General features: G+C 46.3%; 1 protein-coding gene across 3 annotated transcripts in view; it reads left to right on the forward strand.

Moving 5' to 3' along the window:
- The first annotated feature begins 5,687 nt into the window (after window positions 1–5,687).
- Window positions 5,688–16,202, forward strand: part of MAMDC2 (MAM domain containing 2) — a 172,101-nt gene continuing 161,586 nt past the window's right edge. Inside the window, exons 1-2 of one of the 3 annotated variants that reach the window (XM_053574798.1) lie at window positions 5,688–6,154; window positions 6,491–6,604. In XM_053574798.1, the coding sequence (XP_053430773.1) occupies window positions 6,121–6,154; window positions 6,491–6,604 (148 nt within the window). In that variant the 5' untranslated portion in view covers window positions 5,688–6,120. Of the gene's footprint in view, window positions 6,155–6,212; window positions 6,313–6,490; window positions 6,605–16,202 lie in introns of those variants that run through there. The other 2 variants (XM_053574768.1, XM_053574778.1) reach the window with 2 other exon arrangements.

Below are 16,202 nucleotides of genomic sequence, written 5' to 3' on the forward strand. Positions count from 1 at the left end.
AAAAAAAAAATTTATAACAGTGGACCAAAATAAATATAGTAATACTTGTAAGTCAATGCACATTTGTCATGAGATTCCAGTAAATATGTCAAACATGAAAAGAAACACACTGAATGTACAGTGACAGTTCCGCAGAAGTGGGCACTAAGTGTATCAGAAAGAGGGAGGGAGAGGTAGAGAGACAAGCAGACAAAAATCCCGAGGCAATGCTTTGGCACAGATCAGAGAAGATGTAGGTATTAAGAGAAGAAAAAATAAAAAGATATCTGTTAATTTTATTCAAAAAGATACACAGGAAAATGAAACAGAACAACGACTAAAAAGAATCCTATCAATATTATTATTAACAGGCTTATTAGATCCGCACGGGTTTTAGAGGATGTGAAGTCCTTTCCATGTACCCAAACACCGGCCAATCTGGAGGGTTCTCTTCCTGTTGTGCCACTTAAGAACACATGTGGTCTTGGTTAAAAGTCACTGAGACCTTTTATGCAGTTTTCTCTTCTATAGAATGGGACTATTCATGTGCTCAGCCACCTCTTCTGGGGAGGGGGGTGCAGTGGGGTCCCCCACTCCCTGTCTCTGGGGTCTTTCTCAGGGCTGTACACTGTAGTGCAAGAATTGAATTTAACTTTCCAACAGGTTTTGTTCTACCCCCACAGGGATTGGGGTAGACTAATAAAAAAACTATATTGTTTTAATTCCTTGTTGGCATTTGAAAACCAAGAGCTGGTACATAAATATTTGGGTGTTTGGCTTCTTTTAAAAACTGGGGAGAGGGAGCAGAGTTGGCCGCTGTGGTGCCCTGTAGCTGGGCTTGCTTGCTCCGGCTCACCACAGGCCCCATCACTCCCCAGTGATACCAGATCACTTCTTTCCTTTATGTGACTTCCCTAGCCCCTAGGCTTTTTATGTTCACAGCCCTTGTTCTATCTCATCCACATATCATATGGAATGACCTTGTGGGTCAGTTTCCTGTCTCCAAGGCAGAGGCTGTGTCTCATTCACTCCTGGCTCACCGTCAATGCTGCAGAGACGTTTGCTGAACTACATGAGGATGATGAGAAAAGAGAGAGAGCAAACATGGGGGGAGCTGGCAACGAAGAAGCCTCCACTTTGGCCTACCTTCAGCAGCACGTGTGAGGCTGCAGCATAAGCACCAGCTCCCTTGCTGCCTTTCTACAGATGAGCTTGTTTCCGCTAATGCCTCACCCAGCTCTGAGGGGAGACAGTGGATAGAGAGTAGCGCAGACTCCTGTGAAGAGTTGCACCTTCCTCTCTGTGACCCAGAAAGTTCAAAGCAAGAATTTAGAGATCTCAAGGCTGAAAGTGGTGTGATAAACAGCAGAGCCACCAGTGAAGGGTGCCGGAAGAGGTCAGAGAGTGGAGGGGCACGGAGCAGAGAGGACATCCGGGCTCTGTGGGAGGCGATTGTTGTGCGGGCATGGACAGGGACAGCAGGGCTCTGTGCCTGTGTGTGGTGTGGACAAGTCCTGGCAGGAGGGACAGGCCTGTGTACAGGGGAAGCGTTCGGGGCAATGCCTTGAATGGCCAGAAGAGTCAGGTGTCAGGATCTAACGCTGGCTGCATGCTGGGTGGACATGCGACCTTGAGCAGGTTAATTGACTCTCTCTGGGCTGGTGTCCTCTTCAGGACAATAATGATATTCCCCTTACAGGGATGTTGCACAGATTAAATGAGTTGATGCATACTAAGTGTCTGGCACACATCTGCTTCATGCCTAGCACTATCTGTGCTGTTAACAGTTTCCTACAGCTGCCGGAACAAATCTCCACAAGCTGGTGAGGCTTGAGACAACAGAAAGTTATTCTCTCACAGTTCTAGAGACCGGATGTCCAAAATCAAGATGTCTGCAGAGCTAGTGCTCTGGGCCTCTTCCAGCTTTGGGGGCGCCAGGCATTCTCTGACTTGGAGCTGCATCACTCCGGTCACTGCCTCCATCTTCACATGGCCTGCTCCTACATGTGTCTGTGACTCCTCTTCTGTCTCTTCTAAGGACACTTGCCATTGATTTAGGAACTGCCTGGTAATCCAGGATGACCTTATCTCAAGACACCTAATTTAATTACATCAGCATAGTTCCTTTACCCAAATAAGGTCATGTTCATAGGTTCCAGGATGTGGACATATCTTTTGGGGAGGCCACCGTTCAAACTGTGACAATACCTAAGTACTCAATACTTTCCATAAGCCAGCATTTTATTTGATCATTTGATGAAACTAAATCTTGGCGGATAGTGCTCTAGGTTCCTTGGTGCTTGATCATGTTTGCCCAAGTGATAAGAGAGTGCCACAACCCTGTGCAATCCATAATTAGTGACCAAAAGAAGTGGATGGTTTCTGGATTCTCTGACTTTCCTGCCTGGCTCTCTTCCTGCCACCAATTTAATCTGTTCTCTGCAAAATGCCTGTGGTGGACACTGAAGAACTGTCCACATGCCCCTTTAAGGAAGGACTTGTTGTCCCAGCTGCTGGGAGTGTTGTCATCAGCCTTCAGCTGGCGGCATGTCTAGATCCTCCTCAGTACTGAGAGCTGCCTCATTGGAGGTCACTTCCGTACCAAGATGGGCCATGACCCGTGACTGACAGAGGCAGCAGCACAGAGGCCCAGTCATTTCAGCTGAGTATGAGACAAGTCGTATGGGCCATTTTAACTCTTGAGTTCCCTATGGGGTTGGAAGAGACTCCACGGGACTTAACATTGCATAGTCACTTCTCCCATGGCCCACTCTGCTTCCTCTCCTTCCCTTCCATCAGTCCTGAGCCCAAGGGCACTCCCTGAGAAACACCCTGACACTGAACTCCAAATCACAGTCTGCTTCCCAGACACCCCTACCTGGCCAGTGTCTGTGGATCATATGTTCTTGGGACCACACCATTATATGTAAAATAGAAAACGTACTCCATGGGCGGCGCCTGTGGCTCAGTGAGTAGGGCACGGGCCCCATATGCCGAGGGTGGCGGGTTCAAACCCAGCCCCGGCCAAACTGCAACAAAAAATAGCCAGGCGTTGTGGCGGGCGCCTGTAGTCCCAGCTGCTTGGGAGGCTGAGGCAAGAGAATCCCGTAAGCCCAAGAGTTGGAGGTTGCTGTGAGCTGTGTGACGCCACGGCACTCTACCCGAGGGCAGTATAGTCAGACTGTCTCTACAAAAAAAAAAAGAAAGAAAGAAAACGTACTCCATGTTTATGTACAATGATTCTACTTCCCATGGGTGGCGATAAACCAGGTCATCTTGAAGTTTTAAATCGTATTTAAAATATCTTCATGATCTCTTCAGGGCTTTGAGGTTTTTCCCTTTTCTGCGACTTGGAACACATAACAGAATCTAAGGCAATTCTAAAACTTTGAAATACTCCATCGGCACCTGGACAAAAGAATACCAGTTTGATAATAGCTGAAAACTCACCTGGTTGAAAATAGTGTTTTGAGATTTCAACTGAATTCATGTTTGTCTTTGAATTTTTAATGAATTTGATGAAATCCATCAGCTCTTTAGTACTGTCTGTTAAGCATGAAGCTAAAAAGAACGTAAGACAAGGGAGACAGGCTGCTATACTGAGAGAGAAAATAGGCCTGGGGAATAAAGTAGATTTGGGTTTGAATCTTGTTTATGGTACTTGCTGTCACTGAGCTCTGCACCTCAGTTTCCCCATCTATTAAATGGAGATAGTAAACATATCTACCCCATAGAGTGTTTGGGAAGATTAAATGATACTACCTTTATAAAACATTTATAATAGTAAACACAATAAATGCTCATTATTGGCTAGTACCTCCAGTAAAACATATAAATACACACACAACATATAGTATACACAAAACAAATTTTAGATCATTTGAGTCACCGCTTAGAGAAAACTCATAGAAATTTGTGCTAACTTTTAAAAAAAGATACTTTTCCCTTATTACACAGAATGCCATTAAATTTCTAATACCAAAGGTGATATCTGATTGAAGATGTCACTAAGTAGTGAGTCCTGTGGCTATTTGCAGAAAAGCATTTCAAGTAAAGGAAACAGCAAATGCCAAGTTCTGATAGGACAGCAGGGCTGTGTTTGAGGATGAGCAGAGAGGTCATCCTCAAATATGAGGCAGGGAGTTAGCAGGGTGAAGGTCAGAGACATTGGTGAGTGGGTAATGAGGTGAGGAAGGGAGCAGGTCTTGTAGGATCTGGCAAGTCATTTTGAAGACTTTGGATTTTGCTAAATGATTTGGGAAGTTGTGAGGTCTTGCACCAAAGAGTGACATAGCCCAATTTCTGTATTGAAAGGACAACCCTGATGACTGTGTTAAGAATAGAATTGGGACGAGCAAGGCAAAAAGAGGCCATGCTCAGGAGGCCACTGCAGTACCCTAGGCTAACAGTGACAGCTGCTTGGATCAGGTATCACTGTGGACACAGAACATGGTCAATATCTGCTGGTTTTTGAATCTAAAAGTGGTAAGAATTAGTAATGCCTTGAGAGGAAAAGACAAGCTGAAAATGCCTCTGTTTTCTCTCCTGAACCACTGGAGGAAAACAGTTCTTTTAACTGAGATGGGTAAGCTGCAGAGAGGGCAGGTTTGGGGAGAAATAGAAGTGTCCGTGTTGGCGCACATGCATTATCAGATAGCTCTGAGCATCCAATTGAACATGTTGAGGTTACCATGAGTCCCAAGAGTCTAGCATTAGTGAGCAGTCTGGGCTGGAAATATAAATTAGGGAGGTATCAGCCGATAGCTGGGATTTAAAACTATGAGACCAGGTGAAATCATTAAGAGAGTGGGTAGACAAAGAAACAAGAGATTTAAGGGCAGAACAGAGACACACTCCAGTGGTAAGAGGTCATAGAGAACAAACAGCAAAGGAGACTGAGGAGCTGCCAATGAAAGACAAGAAAAAACAGGAGTCTAGAAGCCAGATGAAGATGTGGGAGCAGGGCTTTGATGGCTGAACAGGAGTTTGTTAGGCCAGCGAGGCTCGAAGTGTTGACTCAGACCAGCTGCATCAGCAGCAGCATCTGGAAGCTTGGTAGGAAGCTTGCTCTGGAGTGTGTTAGAAGCTTGACAGGATCTCAGGTTCCTGTCCTGATCCACTGGGTCAGAAACTCTGATGGTCAGGCCCTCCAGGGGACTCTGTTGCACCCTCCAGTTTTAGAACCACTGTCCTCTTCACAAAATTGCCTGCACAAAATTATAAAGTGGAGAAAGAAAGAGGTGGATGAGAGGAGACCTCTCAGAGTTTACTGGAAGAGAATATTGTTGGAAACCCACCTAGGGCTCAGGCTCCTCAGAGGTAACCACCTCCTCAACGAGGGGCAAGGCAGAAACGCGCTCACCCTCTAGCCCCCAGTTTAGAACCTTCTACTAATCAGTCTACCAGGTTCTTTGGGAAAGAGGAAAGCCCCATTTCACTGGACGGAGGGAATGCTGAGCACCAGGCATGCCAGACATTCCACTGGCTAAAAGGAGGGTGCAGTTCCAGGGTTAGGGTTACTGTGCAGAAACTCTTGAGATATAAAGCTGTTCCCAACTGTTCCCACATTTTCCTCTGGGCTGTCCTAGGAGAATTCCACCCTCTTCCATTCTGGAGAGAAGTTAAAATTAGGGCCAGCCCTGCGGGGCTGACACGCCAGATGCGGGGAGGCTGTCCCCAGAAATAAGCTGGTTCCCACCGCGGATGGGCGGGGCGGCCGCCTCGGTCCCAACTCCGCGGAGAGGCTCCTGGAAGGCTTGCCCCTCCCCAGAGTCTGCAAGGGGTCTGGTCCCAGGCTTTAAAATCCGGAGCGAAGGCGCTGCGTGCCGGCTTCCCCTCTCCAGCCAGTCGTGGCCGGCCTTTCAAAAGTGTGTAGTTGTCTCCTCCCTGCCCGGCCCCCGTGGTCGCCGGGACCAGCTGGCCACTGACCGGCGGCGGCAGCTCAGCGCCGCGCTCTGCGTTCGGGCACCTCTATTCCGGAGCTGCAATCGCACGCCTTGTTTCCCTCCCGGAGTCCCCGGGTTCCCGTGTCCCCAGAGCTCCAGGCAACCCCGGCTCCCACGCATCCTTTTACCAGGAGCAGCCCGTCCCCGCCGGCTGGCAGATTGCACCCCTTCCCAGCCCTCCTCCTGAAGCGCAACCATGTTGTTAAGGGGCATCCTCCTGGCAGTACAAGGTAAGGCCCAGGCCAGGGGACACCCTCGGGGGCGCTCTGGCGACTCGCTCCTGCACCCCTGCGGGGCCCGGCGGGCGGTGCAGGGCAGGGCCAGCCGAGGGCGCCTCCCGGTCCTCCTCCGCAGCCGCTTGCCCCCTCCTCCGGCGGAGACCAGCGGGGTGGGCGTGGGGTCTCGCAGCCAAGGCGCCGGGAGTGCTGGGTGGGGGAGGGGAGCGGGCGCATCCCCCTCCGGTCCCTCCCGCCCTCCACTTTCACACCTTGTCCCTTGGGCTCCCCCAGTTGGGTGCAATCGCTCACGGATGGGAGCCCGAACTGAAACTTGCTTTGTGCCCGCAGCCCTGCAGCTCGCTGGTGCCCTGGACCTGCCCGCTGGGTCCTGTGCCTTCGAAGACAACACCTGTGGCTTTGACTCCGTGTTTGCGTTTTTGCCGTGGATTTTAAATGAGGAAGGTAAGGGGGCTCAGTGAAGAGGATCCCGAGGTGAACTTTTGTCCTCTGCTGGTTGGGCATTTTTTTCCCCACATGGGTAATGTTATCTTGGAGTTAATTCCCCCGGGCAGGAAAAGCGTGAGTCACAGATCCTCCTTCTAACTAACTCTCAGCTGTGCTGCTAGGGACGGCTTAGTAGAAAGCCGGAGGCTGTCCTTTGTTTACCTGGCCTGTGGTAGAAGCTCTGAGAATTGGCCCCTCACCCCAGCACTCCTTGATAGAAGGAGTGATTGTCGCCCACCAGCTGTGCAGGTCGCAGGCCTTTCTGGTCCTCAGCAGACACGTTCACACTCCACACTTGTGAGCTGGGGAGTGGATGGCACTGGTTCAGCCTTGCGGAAATGATTCCAGGCTTCCGTGATGGGACCTCAGTGCTAAGACCTCACATTTACCTGTGCCTGACTTTTTCCTCCATGAGTTCACCCTCACACTCTTGCTTATAATCTAGCACTGGACCAAAGAGGAGCCCAAGACCATGATGGAGTGCCAGTGGACACTGGTCACTGCCTCACTACCTCAGAAGGTTTGTGTTACAGGGACAAAGTTTAAATGTGAGGTCTTCAGAAGTGTCTTCTTACCTCCCTTTCTATTGTAAAGAGTAAACAGTTCTCAGTACCCAAGGGCAGGCACTAGGTGCCTTTTCTCTTCTCTCTCTCTCTCTCTCTCTCTCTCTCTCTCTCTCTCTCTCTCTCTCTCTCTCTCTCTCTCGTCACCACTATTTAGACACATGATCCCTCAGATCATTTGGACTGGAAAACATCCTCCTTTAAAAAACACTGCACTGTAAATGAAACCAGCTAAACTCCTTCCCCCTCAACTGATCGCAGGGCCCGGATCCTCCCAACCTGGCTCCCTGGAGAGGACAGAGCCAGTAGCTGTGGTTACGTGTATGAATTTGTCACACAGCTCACTCTGCCTCAAGCCACCACTCAGGGCTTCCCTGCCCTCACTTCTCCAACCCTCATAAGTAGGTGATGCCAGCCCCATTCTACAAAGGGAGAAATCTCAGTCTTAGAATATTCAAATGGCTGCTTCAAGTCACACAGTGTCACTGAGTGGCCAACTCTGAGCTGTCTAGTTAGGAGGAGAAACAGGCATGAGCTAGTTCAGTAGTAATTGTCATTTATTTCCAATAATTGCCAAGTCCTGACTACCACAGTTTCCTTAGCAGTAGCTGGGAAAAAGCAATTCCTGATTTACTGTCAGAGGGCTTCCTACTTTGCCAACGGCTTTAGGAAAGTCTCCTTAATGTCACCACAGCACCCTTTCTCTGTTCTGCCCCTGTGGAAAGCATTTTGGAAGATGGCCTTGCACATGCCACGTGACCGACTGCTTTGAGAGCGTTATTCTCTAGTATGGTGCTTCTCAAACATTAGCTGCATCAGAATTACCAGGTGCCTTGTTAAGATACAGGTTGCCAGGTCCCACCCACTGACTGATTCAGTGAGTCTGAGAATTTCTAGCTAATTCCTAGAGGCTGCTGCTGCTGCTGGGCTCGGCGGGGGGGTCACATTTTGAGATCCAATGACTTCTACTGTGCATGTGTACACATGCGTATGCATACACATGCACAGGCACACACACCCTTCTGTACTGTAGGTCCTGAGCAGGGCCAGGGCTGCCGTGAAGGAGCCAGTCACATGACCCTGACAGGGAACAGCTTCTGGCTTGCCTCACCTTACTGCTGGCCCTGAGAATAGGAAGTCCTCGTCCCTCCTCAAACCACCCCCAGCCCTCTGTCAGGATGGGGGCCTCTGGGTCAGTGGGCATGCCACAACCTGTGAACACAGCTGCCTCCCAGACCCACAGGAAATGCCTGCTGCTGGGCTGGCACTTCTGCTCTAGCAGGGCAGTTGAACAGTCCTCCTTCAGGGAAAACAGGAAGATGCTTACAGGAAAAAGTGATTACAGTTTAATAGTATAATGAAGGCACTGTGGCTTTGCTTTTTGCTTTCTTTCTAACAGCCACTGCTCTCTGGCTCAAGAGTGGGAGTACTGGCTTGGCTGGGGAAGTTAATTCATTCTTCACTGAGCAACCCAGGGTGGAGCGGGCAGGTTAGGCTTTAGTCGTTACAGATCTGACTTTTCAAAGGCCAGAACTTGGATCTAACAGTCCCTCCAGACTCCAGGGCAATGGGTAGGTGTGTGCTTGTTGCTATGGTTGCAGGCTGAAAAGCCATCACCAAGAATTTCTCTTATAAACCTCTTTCTAGGTTGGTAAATTAAAGATAATAAAATTATTCCAGGCTGACGTTTGGCAAACTATTTACAAGCCGCTCTACAAATTTACTTTTATCTTGCTGCAGAGACCCTTTGAAACTGGTTCCATCACCCTCCACTTGTTGGATCCACCACAGAAAGTTGTGGGTTTCAGAGACTTTTGCCCACAAGTACTTGGAACACAAATGACACTTCTTATATGTTCTTGCTCAGTAGGTTAATTTATAGTGTACAGAAAAATGCTAAATCCCTGTGCAGGGAGTCATGTTGGAAAACAATCTACAAATTAGAATTTCATAACAGGAAGATCAAATCTTGGGGTAGCTGGAAAAGTCACCTTATCTCTCAATATCTCCTCTGCTGCCCAAAATTCTATTTGAGGTTCACTTCTCAATATTAGATCCCTAAGCATTTTTGATTACAGTTCCAGTGTCCCTAATTCACAACCATTTTGAAATATGCTGTATCTTCGCTGGGCACAGAATTAGATAAATTTTGACCTAGTAGCATGTTGGCTTGAGTTGTAGACCACACAGGGGCTCCCCCAGGGAAAGGTGGCTGCACCAGAGCTGGTGACCAAGCACTGCAGCCCAGTTTTATCTTTCTAGTTTTGCCAAAGGTTGCCCTGCTTTCTTGATTTTTTTCTATGCTTTTTGTAGAATATTTTTTATTTTCTTGATGTCATGGGAAGTGGAATTATGTCAGATTCAAATTTTAACTCATTTCTAAATCTTAGAGTTGAATTAAATTCAGGAAAGAAGGGATCTACTTTATCCTGTAGGAACCATCTTTAGTCATTCATTTAGCCTACAAGAAATCATCTTTCTTCATTCACAGTTCAGAAAATCTTGCAACTGTTTTGAGCAGTGGTGTTCAACTGAATGGAAACTGTTTGTTCCATTTTCCTAATGCCAGCTGTGGGGACAGGACCCCTTCGTCTGAGGATTCTTGGAGACCCTATGGTTGGGCTCACATAGGAATAATTATAATTTAAAAGAGACATTGAGTGCAGTTTGGCTTCACTCTCACTTGGGGACATTGTGACTTGGTGCCTTTAACCTACCTCTATGAGGAAGTCTTTGGAGGAACTTAGGAAGGAAGGCGGGGAGATAGAAATGAGTCCAGACGTTGCTCTTTAAACAGACATTTGGAATACTAAGCCACCTGGGAGAGGAAAGCAGCTGTGAAAATGTGTCAGGTTAAAAGGAGGTAAAAGGGGAAAATGAAAGCACCTGTTATAAGGAAGCCCTACATTGCTTTTCCACAGTAGGGGTCAGGGTTTGAGAAATTGCCTAATACAGGAAGAGTCTGGATGGGTTTTGTTCCTTGCAGCAAGTGATACATCTGAGGCAGGCAGGCTTCAGGGCTGGCTTTACCAAGGAGTGGGTGGGGGCGCAGTGGAGTTACCGAGCTCACCTGGTAAATGCATGCAAGTCTCTTTCAGATATGCGTCCCCTTCACCCGTACGCATCCCTTCTCTTTTAAGGACACTCTTGGCTACTTGGCCATCTGTGTTTCGGTTCTGCACACAGTCATGTGCCAGTTATTATTAACAGTCATAAATCCTGCCTGGTGCTTCTCGATGCCCAGCTGGAGCCACAAGTCTGGACTGGATCCCAAGAGGACTTCCTGGGAGAGAAGGGCTCATTGTCTCCTTCCTATAGATGACCACTCCTGTCCTGGCTTTGTGGAGTCATTCAGCATCCCATCCTCACATGACCAAGTTCACAGATGATTCTTATTTTTGTGGGCTGTTTGGTCTTGCATTGTCTGTGCTGGGTGTTTGGTTGGAGCTCCCTAAGCAGAAGTGCAAGCCTGGCACGTTCCTTGGATGCCTCGGGGACGATGGTCAACCCAGGGATTTGGCCAAATTATCCCTGCAATATCACATGTCATTCCCTGGTGCTGGCCTGGCTATTACTGCTGCCTGGGTGAGCATGACTGTGGTGTGCCGTACCTGGGGAGAGCCTGGCTTCTCCCTGGCTCTGTTTGGGAGCCCAGATCCTAAAGCTGGGCCTTGAGGGTCATCCACAGACTACGTATGGGCAGCCCAAGGGCAGGGCCTCATCTCCTTGGCTCTCCACCAGTTCTTTCCTCCAGCACCGCTCCCCCTCTGCAAATGTTGTGTCTCCACTGGGACCTGGACTCTGGAGCTAGCTTTGCTGTGTTAGAAATTCTTCAGCAGAGAGCTAATTATATTCTAGACATGTAGAAGAACTCATATTCCAAAGAGGCAGAGCTCTGGGTCTGCCAAACCCACAAAATACTACATTTTATGCCATACTGTGTTGCATTTATTTACTCTTTCAATTATGTAGGGATCTTACCTGCCTACAATCTTTAGCATATAGAAAAGGGCCTGGCACAAAGTAGAGGCTCACTAAATATGTTTTGAATGAGTGAATTTGTTGAATGAATGAATCCTGTGTTAGATCATGAGAATGCCTTTGTGCATTTTCCTGCATGCTCCTGGGTCATTCTGCCCCTGCAAAGATAGCTCCTTATCATGAGCAACAGCTTAAGCCTAGGGGTTAATACACACTCTGTGCCCAGACAGTGTGGATTAGAACCCAGGCTCTGCCTTTTCAAGCTATGTGGACTTGGGCAAGTTATTTATCCTGTGTTTCAGTTTCCTTGGCTATAAAATGAGGATAATAAAAGTACCTATCTCATAAGATTGTTGTGAAAATTATACACAATAATATATTTAACACACGGTGAGCACATTCTACATAGAACCTGATACTATTCTTACTTTTAATACTACTAGATTTTTATTTTATCAGCATTATAAACATTGTAAATAAACATTAGTTCTTCCAATTTAGACAGCCTTCCAACACAGCTTCCAGGGAGCTAAGGAGAGCATAATTTTCTTTTGTTATAGTTTTGCTATTTGCTCTTTATTCCAACCAGAGAAAGGACCTTCACTTTCTTTTTCTCATCATTTGGCTCTAGCATAAGCAGCAGTGAGCCTTGTCTCACTCTTGTGTGGATGTAAATAAGACTGAGTTTCACACTTAGCATATCGTCTTTCCCAATGGAGCACACTTTTTTCTTTATTGGGTTTTGCCGGGAATGCTTTGCTTCCTGCTTCATCCCTCTCCCACCCAGCCTGCTGTGTCCCACTTCTCTGTCTGCTTAGCATCAACTGGCTCCATTATTGGGGTACTAGTGCCTTTCTATGAGACCCCCAGCCAAACTGATCTCTTATCCCTTAAATTCTTGGGCAGGTCCCTAATCCTTGGCCTCCTTGTCAACCAATCCAGGTCCTTAAGTTCCCTGGCCTGAGTTCTGCACTTGGGACTTAACCTGCCCGGGGTTGCTGGTATCTGCCTGCACCCCACCCCCTTGACTGACTTTTCTGTGTGTAGACTCTGTCTGGCGTACCTCCCTTTATTAAAGGCTACGCCTGGTCTGGGCTTCTCCCTACTCACCTTGGACTTGCTCAATGGGAAGTTGCTACTCAGCTTCCAGCCTGAACCCCAGTAGGACACCTGAGGATTTTAGGACATTTTCCTTCTACTAGTTGCATAAGTCAACCAAGGTCACAATATGTTGGGAGGAAAAAATAATTTCTTGTCATAGGACTTTATGCTTTTGTTGCCATCTTCATACTTTTAGTGTTTTGTGACTCGGAGTTACTATGTTTTGTGATTTGCATCTTGGGATACAGTATTCTTACAAAGTTCTGGTTCTTAAAATAGCAGAACTTCTTTTGATAGGTCACCCCAGCAGCAGTCCCACTTCTCTTTCTAAATAAACAAACGATATTTGGTTTGTCTTACAAAGTGAAATCCATATATGTTAATAGACATCATGAATATCTCAGTGAGTAGAGCCAGCAGGCAGTGGAAGTTGTCCTGGGCAGCCTTGCTGGTCATCCCCAAGTTTCACATCTGACAACTACCCCAGTAGTTGTCTCAGTTTTTTAGTGTTTCTCTTAATCAACTAAATCATATAAACATATTTATGCATTCACTTCTGTATTCTTGGAGTATTTAATTACATATTCAGCTATCTCCCTGGCTATCTATCTTAGGAAGAAGATAGTGCTTAATACAGAAGAGTAGATAGGTAGTAATAAGTGAGGAAGTTATTTAGAAGTAAGGAACTTTTACAGTATATCAAAAGTTTCTGTCACATGAACAACTCCATTTCATCTATGCAGTGGTTCCCAAAAGGTTCTTTAAAAATAGTGATGTCCAGCTCCTACCCCAAGAGATTGTGATTTATTAGACCAGAAAAGGGGCCAGACTTGGCACTATTTAAAAAATAAACATGCTAATGAATGAACATACTTCCTAGGTGTATTCACTAGGCGAATCACTCCCTAGGTGGTTCTAATGTGTGTCCATAGTTGCTGGTCCCTCCAGATATAAGAAAGAAGAAATGCCCTCCTGTTAAGAATCCTTTGATGATTAGCAGTTGCCCCCAGGATAGAGTGCAAACTACCTAGCTTGGCATTCAAGGTGCTTCACAATTTGTCTCAAGCTGGATTTCTGCCCTTCTCTTCCATTAATTCCTAATGTGCTGATCACTTAACATACCTTTTACCTTCTCGCCTCTTATTCTGTGTGCACTGTCTCTACACCTATGTAATCCTGATTTTTTTATTCCCTTGTCCCATCCAGGTCTATTTAAATCCTGTCCATGCTTTAAGATCTGGCACTTTCTTAAACCATTCCATGACTTTCCCTGGTAAAATGAGCCTGTCGCGCCCCCCCGCCCCCCATAGCTTTTACTTTCCACTCTGTAAATCTTATTAGCATCTCCCTTTCAGAGTATTAGACTCTCCTCATCACCTCCTCAGACTATTACATCTTTCACATCACATCGGGGATCACATCCCTTCTATAACACCTGACAAACAGAATATGGTGTAAGCAAACTTTTTGAATTTAATCAATCTCTAAAGCCCTTGATGAGATTGATTTTTTAAAAAAACTTTGACATTTTTTCCTCTATTAAAAAAGTTGTGTTTACAAGAATGGAGAAGCATGAATCCTATGTACTCAATTTTGATATGAGGACAATTAATGACAATTAAGGTTATTGGGGGGAGGAAAAGCAGAAAGAGGGACGGAGGGAGGTGGGTGGGGCCTTGGTGTGTGTCACACTTTATGGGGGCAAGACATGATTGCAAGAGGGACTTTACCTAACAATTGCAATCAGTGTAACCTGGCTTATTGTACCCTCAATGAATCCCCAACAAGAAAAAAAAAAAGTTGTGTTTAATAATCCTTCCTACAATAAGACTTCAAAGACTTTAGATGCTTACATTGTAATTTCCAAATAGAACAGTGAAGCAGTGTCATAGCTGACCTTGCTGATACATGGTCTATTTCATCCCTGACATGCCAGTGGGAAAATAGCTTTTGGATTATTTACCCATCACACTGTCTGAGTCTCTTGATCTTCTGCCATCACAAACAATCACAATGCAACCTTGAGGGTGGCGCTGCTGGAGCTGAAAGTATTTTTTGGCAAAAGATGATCAGACTTTGAACTAGCTATTGAGAATGAGTGTTTCTAAGGCACTCAGGTGTGAGCTAGCAATAGTGCCTGCCTTGATGGTTAAAAGTAGGTAACAATATTGCCTGCTCTGGGGAGAATTTTTGCATACAGATATAACAGATGGAGAAACCAAAGGATCAGGTTTGTGATTCAGTGAGATCTTCCAGAATATTTGCTTTCTCTACTTTGTGAGAAATTTGTGTGTGTATTGGGTGATTCTAAGGCTAAAATTAAGATAATGAGATAAGAGAAGAGGTATGCTACTCTAACTTCATAGCATCATGAATAAATCACGTCTTACAGAAAAAGCCACTAAAGACTTATTCATGCTAAGAACAAGCACTCAAGTGTTTACTGTCCATCAGGCACGATGTCACTGGCTGGAGGGGATACATATGAGTTCCCAGTTTATGGAATACATAGCGGTGATCCCTGCCCTTGGTAGAAGCCACAGACCAATCTAGAAGACAAAAATCTATAATTATGTAGAGTAAACGGAGTTGTGTATTAGAGGGGTTTTCATTGCAAAGAGCATATATGTGGGCTATTTAAATCAAACAGAAAAGGAGTTTATTGGAAGTATATCAGCTCTCAGAATCAGCAGGAAGTTGAGAGAGCTATATTTGGGCAAGAATAATAAAGAAATACAAGGTGTAGACAAGATCCTTCTGGAAGAAGCATAATGTGACTTTGCCACTATTTGTTACTCCACTGCTGGACCTGCCTGTTCAGGAGGTAAGATTGGTCATGGGAGGCTAGTTAGGGGGCTTCCCGGGGGCCTAAGTGAGAGATGAGTGCCGAGTTCAGGCAGGGGTAATAAGGATAAAAGGGAAGGGTAAATAAAGCACCTCAAAGGGGATTAAATCAACAGGGCATGAGGATTGACGGGTGGGAGTGACAAGTCAGAGGAGTGACTCTGGGATTTCTGTTCGGTCAGCTGTTTGGTTGATAGTGCCAATAGTTGAGAGGATTCCAAGAGGAATTTCAGGTTGAGGGTAGAAAAAGGTATTATCAGTCCTGAGGTGCCCAGGAAACATCTGAGTGGAGGTTTTCAGCAGGTCTTTGGTGTAAGAATCTGAAGATCAGGTGTAGTCTGGGGAGGACTGTGGCCATGGGAAACTCCAGCATAAAGATTGTGGAGCAGAGATGATATCACCCAAGGAGAACGTATGAAGTAATAACAGCAGGAGGCTGAGAATGAAGCTTTAAACTCACAATCAAGGATTCAGCTTGGGGAGGGAGGTGGGGAATAAAGAGACAGAAGGAACCAGGCATGTGTGAGGAGAATTAGGACAGTGAAGGGTTGTAGAAGCCAAAGGTGTTAGGAGTTTCGAGAGCTGCATATGATCAGCAGGGTCCCGGGCATTAGATAGGGTGGACACAGTGGACTTGGCCATTGGAGGGCTTTGGTGCTTGAATGAGCACAGTTTCAGTAGAGTGATGAGGGGAGAATCAAGCTGCGGGTGGAAGAATGAGTGGGAAATGTAGAAGACTGATTGAGATTTCTCACCAAACATGCTTGGAGGTGAGAAGAAAGAGGGTCAAACATACCTACAAAGAAACTTGAGATAAAAGTTTTTTGGTTTTGTCATGTGTTTTGTTTCAAGAAGGGGAGACTTTAACATGCTTATGCAGTGAGGGAAAGGGACCAGCAAAGAAAGAGGATTCAAAACAACCCAGGGAAGAGACATCCTCACTAGCTATGGATTAGACCCAATTTCCACTTGGAAAATTCAGAAGCCCCCAAGACATAGGAATTTCTTTTGCCCATGGAACCCTAGAGACCCTCCCCTGATTGGCTAAGGGCACTGGAATATGCACT

This window comes from Nycticebus coucang, chromosome 2 (assembly GCF_027406575.1).
Source record: "Nycticebus coucang isolate mNycCou1 chromosome 2, mNycCou1.pri, whole genome shotgun sequence".
NCBI classification, from domain to species: domain Eukaryota; kingdom Metazoa; phylum Chordata; class Mammalia; order Primates; family Lorisidae; genus Nycticebus; species Nycticebus coucang.